We start from the raw sequence: 6,000 nt of genomic DNA on the forward strand, positions 1-6,000 counted from the left end.
TGATAGTAAAATGAGCTTCTTGAGAGTGCGGTTGTTTTGCAACACGAGCTCCGAGTTAGAGAATGGATCGCAAGTAGTAAGAGTCGGGTGCTCTAGTTGGCGACTCTCAGTCGAGCGCTTTCTTAGACTATTTCAGACGCTGAAGAGAGAGGCCTGACCAGTTGAGCATCGAAGATAATAATGAACACTGTTTAGAATTGATAAAGTGTAGGGTATGTGACCTTTCAGGTGATAATTATCCCTACCTAAGTGTCTACGGGGCTTATACGATGAACTTGCTGACAGCTTTTATTTTCATACGCCAACGCACTCTCAGAGTCATACAGAGACTACAAAATATGGACCACTTGGAGATCTTTCGTCATCTGGTACGCCAGGGTCCAACTCCCATTTTTACTTGTTACATCGTATCGGCGGGTTCGGAACTCAACATCGCCGGGGTCGGAAAACGCCGACAACCCCGTGGGTTGATGCTTTTTCCCGCTGAGTCAGCTGTAGATAGTGGATTCTTGGACAATAGATCTGCTGATCATTTCCGATATCGCAGGGAAGGCGTGTCAGGCCCTACAGATTTCATACAACTTCATTGGAACATCAAGTAGAACTACGATAGGGATGCATGGGTACGCCTGTAGACAGTTTCTGGAATTCCGAAAACTATCTCAAGGTTCATATCGACACCCACTTGCCGATCAGGTACGCAGAATGACTTATAAAGATAGAAACTGCCACAAGACATACCATGGTTCATTCTACTATCATCAGCAACTTTCAACACATCAAGTATACAACGCAACACAGCTATGGGGTTCAAAGTCATTATCGTGGGCGGTAGCGTCAGCGGTTTATCCGTGGCTAATATGCTAGAGTGCTTCAGCATCGACTATATCCTCCTTGAAGCTTACCCACACATCGCGCCTCAAGTCGGTGTTAGCATTGGTATTTTGCCCAACGGTTTCCGTATCTTAGACCAACTCGGGTGCTATGAGCCCATCATTGACCTTGCAGGGGAATGTCGCTACACCCTGGGATGTTCACGGGGGCCTGATGGCCGTCCCCTGGGAGCTGCCTCAGACACAAGTCTTTCAGTTCATTTGGAGAAAATGTAGTCCAAGCTTGTTGGATAACGTCTCTCTTCTTAGCTAACCATTAGTAGAACGGGTTATTCATCCATCTTCATCGATCGACAAATGTTGCTACAAGTTCTTCACAACAATATCAAGCACAAAGATCGGATTCTGCCCAATAAAAGAGTCACTCGTGTCGACCTCATCAATGGTGGAGCCAGAGTTCACACCAAGGATGGCGATACGTTTGATGGAGACATTGTCGTCGGAGCCGACGGCATTCACAGCAAGATCAGAGATGAAATGTGGCGAATTGGCAAGGAGCAGAGTCCTGGATATTTTCCCCAGGATGAAACCTCACGTATGTTGAGTCATTCAATCGTCCGTCAACGTTACTAATTTGTTTTTGAATAGGTGTCCCAGTTTCTACGAGATGTGTATTTGGCATCTCCAACCGGCCCGCCAAGTACGGCACTCGAGCCCAGCAGAATATCATTGGGAAAGGCCACTCCTATCTTATTATTGCAGCACCATTGAACCGAACCTACTGGTTCCTCTTTGATGGACTCGCGAAAACCGAATACGGTAACGACGTTAAGAAATACTCCAAGGCCGACGAAGAAGCACTGGTGAACGCTCGTCGCAATGACCTCATTACTGAGGATGTCAGCTTTGGCGAGTTGTACGACAAAAAGATCATGTCGACACTGGTCCCACTTGAAGAATACGTCTTTGAGAAATGGCATTATAAGCGAATCATCACAATAGGTGATTCAGCCCACAAGGTAAGTCCCCGGCATAGTATATTGGTAACAGGACTGATACATTATTTCCAGATTGACCCGGCATCTGGCCAAGGTGGCAATGGTGCCATTGAGGCCGCAGCACTACTAGTCAACTCAATTGTGGAACAGCTTGACTCGTCCCCCCAAGGCCTCTCCGAAACTCAAGTCGAGGCTGCCCTGGCAAAGGTTCACAATCTGCGATATGAGCGATCCTGTGATCTTGTATCAGAAGCACACACGTTGCAGAAGATATTAAGCCAGAGAATGCCACTGGCTAGTCTTTACCAATATCTTGTTCCATACTTCGGTCTAACCTGGGTTGCCGACGTCGTGGTCTCAATCTGCTCCGCTGCTCCCAAGATTGAAGGCGTTCCCGTACCACACCGACAGCACTGTGTTCCATTTGAAGATGAGCTACCTGCCAAGCCCGTAAAAGGTAAATTGGCTAGGCGGGCTCCATGGACCATCGCATGCGGCCTTGGCATATGGGCATATTTTATGCTTGGAGAAAACTCCCTGCAGGGAGCAACAGGCGTCTCTGAGTTGTTGAAGCAATGGGGAACTGGGGGTGCTTTGGCACAATCCGTCGGGTTAGAATCTGCGGCCAGCCTTGCCATCAGTTTGATTCCAACTCTTTCCACATGGCTGGTCGAGGGTTCTCGAAATCGAAGCGTTCTTGATCCTTTATCATGGTTCGTAGCCCCCTGACGAAAACGTTATTGAAGTGATTACTGACTCAAAACAGGACAGCGTTACAGTCCGTCATATACGCTATGGCTGGGCCAGCATCAATGCCCACCCTCTTTTCTCTGTCGTCTGTTCTCTTATCCACCCCCAGTATCACAAAAAGAGCAGTCAACAAGAAAATTGCCAGTTCCATTGTACCAGGCATAGCCTTAGGGTACATAGCACCTACTCTAGGAGCGCTTCTTGTTCCTGGCACCAAGTATATGCCTCAACTTGATCTCATGTGGCGAGCACACCCAGTACTTTGCATCGCCTTGACCCGAGGAATCGCAGCGCTCCGGGCTGGGCGTGACAATAAGGGCAGATCCGACGAAAGTGAAAAGAACGGCGAGAAGAAGCCAATCAACTTCATTTCTGACGATGAGCTTGAGAATTATAACGGTGCAGATGTACCAACTCTCAAGTGGATACATGGCTCTGCTTTTGCTGCCAGTATTATTCTGCCTCTTGCTGCAAAGCTTGCATCACACTCCGGTGCGAATATCCTTGGCAACGCTACAAACACTATTTTGCCTACGATGGGTTCCCTCCCGGTGATTAGTGCTATAAATGCTGCATCGAGTCTTATATACTGTCTCTACTCTGCGTGGCAGTTGCGATCGCTCGGGTTCGTCAAGACGCAGCAGGCTGTTATTGGAGGTTTTGCTTCAGTCACTGCTCTGGGTCTTACAGGACCTGGGGCTGCGACAGCAGGGATGTCTTATTGGCGCGAGTCTGTTATCTCGGATTTGGGAAAGTTGTATAGCTAGAGAGAGTTGAAGATCGCGGTATCGATATTGAGAGACGCATGTAAATCAGGTAGAGCCTTTTAGATTATTAAGGAACTAGAAAGATTGAAAGTAATTAGATACTTTATTCAGTAACATAGACGAGCAAAATATTGTATAAGCCTGAAGTTCTATTTTCCTGAATGAGCGAGATGTCCCCTACTGACAGCAATGAAGCTGGTATCTACAACTTCAACCCTGCCACTATTCAATGCTTCTGGTTTTATGGACAAATGACTACAGCTATTCATTTCCCAATGCCATCAGAGCAAGAACCAGGCAATCTGGAAGGCGACTTCCAAGTTAATAGACGTTCGGCGCACCAGTTAATGGTTACATCATAAGTCACCTGATCTACGCAACACTTCACCTTTAACCAAGAGCTGTTTTGTCTTTGTTCTTTTTCTTCTAAGAACGTCAAAATCGGACTTCTTGATATGACGTTCAACTTCATAACAAATATGCTTAAGACCAATGCCGGCTCGGGCAAAAGAACGTGGCAAGAGAACTACCATCTCGCCGAGCCGCTCATTCGACAAGCCTGTGCGACATCTGGAACCCCGAGGCTGGCAATCGGGATTTTCAACCACGAGGGCAAGAAGTTCGACAAGTATCTGGGTTATCACGATGTGCACCAGAAACTTGACCCGGATCCTGAGACTATTTTCAACATCGGGTTTATGTGTAAAGGCTTTACAGCCGTCGCTGTTGCCTGCCTCGTCACTGATGGAAAACTACACTGGGACGACTGCATTGAGAAGTTCATCGATGAACTCTATGGTACTAATATTGGTCATTTCACTATCCGAGACCTTTTGAGCCATCGAAGTGGTCTATCTCGATCAGATGCGCTCTTTATCGGATCCGACAATCAACTCCTACTGTCTAAAGCTCAAGGGACTTCATTACTTGCCTCACTTGACACGGACAATCCGCGTCGTCAAGACTTTATCTACAACAATTTCGGTCATCACGCAGTTGGTTGTGTCATTGAAATGGTTTCGTGTATGACCTATGGTGATTTTCTCGAAAAGCGCATTTTCAAACCTCTGAGAATGACTCGTTCATTTACAACGCTTCCCTCATCCCAGGATAAGAATGTATCTCTCGCATACATGCCATACTACAATCTCGAACTCCTACAAGTTCCCAGTCCTCTAATATCGAGCGATACCGTTGCCTTCTCTGCAGGGGGGGTCCGCAGCTGCATACGCGACCTAGTGACCTTCTACAGTTCTCTCCTACGTGGGCTTACTACATCTAAGAAACTTGAAAGCATCAACCTCGATTATGACAACCTCCACAAGATATTTGAAGCTACAATGCCCCTCAAGGTCGCCACATCGCTTCGGGAGCAGTCATATGCTTTAGGGTGGGCACGCACCCAGTTGCCAAATCAGGTCAGCGAGATCACTGGTAACTCAGGGTTATTAGAAGACTATCCACGTCTCGGGAGTTACGAGAATGGGCCCTTACTATTCCATCATTCTGGAAACAACATTGGCTGCTCCTCATCAGTCTATTTGATGCCAGAACTGGATATCGGAATCGTTGTACTCGGAAATTCACTGGGCCATTGTGATGCAACTGACTGGGCCTGCCAGATTCTGACCGAAACTTATCTGAACCACAAGACCAAGATCGACTTTCCTTTTTTCTTCTCCTCCGTAGCTTCGAAGGGACGTTCAGCTATGGAGCGAGTACAAGATTCTCTTGAAAGAGAACGAGAACCAAGCGAGCCTCCGATAAACCTAAGCGTATACAAAGGGTTCTTTTGGCATGCATCGCGCCAATTTTACATCCAAGTCTTGCTTAACGCAAATGTAAAGCTGGCAATGTTGCTCCAGGGTCGAAATACTGAGAAGTATATTCTTCGCCATTACCATCGACACACTTTCTTGTTTAACGAAACTTTTGATCAAGTTGTTCAACGCGGTCAGTGGTGCAGGCCATGCTGGTTTTACAAAATACATTTTGTGTGGCGTGATGAATTGGTTATTGCTCTGAGATGGAAGATTGATGATACGCAGGAAGAAGGGTGTGTTTTTGAGAAGCTTGATTGAGACGCATGTGGTTCTATAGCAAACTAGCTTCACATCAGTAAGATATCATTAGGATGTCTCTTCCATTTCGACAGTATTATAGATAATCGCCAAGACAAGAACACAATTTAGACTGGGATGACCGAAACAACTTCATGTTCCTCCGTATGCCATGAATCCTTATCAACAATACTAATTGGTAAATTTTTAGGGAGAAGTTAAAACGTCACCGAAGATAAAGAATCTCCTTCCCTTGTTGTTCTATTGGCATTCGACTATATTAAGTAAGGTATCTATCAAATCTGATATTTGTATTTTTGATCTATCTTTTCGTTGTCCATCTAGCTATCTAACACCTTGTGAGCTTTGCTCGTTTTCATAGCCCTTTAATCGTATCTCCTTCCACGGTTAAGCGTTGCAGTACCCGCCCAATTACTGAACGCAACTTTCCCTACATCAAGCTGTGGGTATACATCACCTATTCTTACACGCTCGTTCTTCAATAGTCTGATCCTCTCAATGCCTCCTAGCGTACTACCACCAGCCGGCACTGCAAAGTACGGCGAGTCTCTTGTCAACATTGAAACACTAC

The 6,000-nt window shown here is 46.2% G+C and overlaps 2 protein-coding genes across 2 annotated transcripts; both read left to right on the forward strand.

Moving 5' to 3' along the window:
* Positions 1 to 1,190: 1,190 nt before the first annotated feature.
* On the forward strand, positions 1,191 to 3,348 carry FGSG_11663 (uncharacterized protein; the record flags this gene model as incomplete). Its single annotated transcript, XM_011317346.1, has 4 exons — positions 1,191 to 1,428; positions 1,482 to 1,852; positions 1,904 to 2,544; positions 2,598 to 3,348. The coding sequence occupies 4 exons, from the start codon at positions 1,191 to 1,193 to the stop codon at positions 3,346 to 3,348; spliced, it is 2,001 nt and encodes a 666-aa protein (XP_011315648.1).
* Positions 3,349 to 3,827: 479 nt separating this feature from the next.
* Positions 3,828 to 5,429, forward strand: FGSG_11664 (uncharacterized protein; the record flags this gene model as incomplete). The annotated part of the gene is made up of 1 exon (XM_011317347.1): positions 3,828 to 5,429. The coding sequence occupies one exon, from the start codon at positions 3,828 to 3,830 to the stop codon at positions 5,427 to 5,429; it is 1,602 nt and encodes a 533-aa protein (XP_011315649.1).
* Positions 5,430 to 6,000: the final 571 nt, after the last annotated feature.

Source organism: Fusarium graminearum, chromosome 1 (assembly GCF_000240135.3).
Source record: "Fusarium graminearum PH-1 chromosome 1, whole genome shotgun sequence".
NCBI classification, from domain to species: domain Eukaryota; kingdom Fungi; phylum Ascomycota; class Sordariomycetes; order Hypocreales; family Nectriaceae; genus Fusarium; species Fusarium graminearum.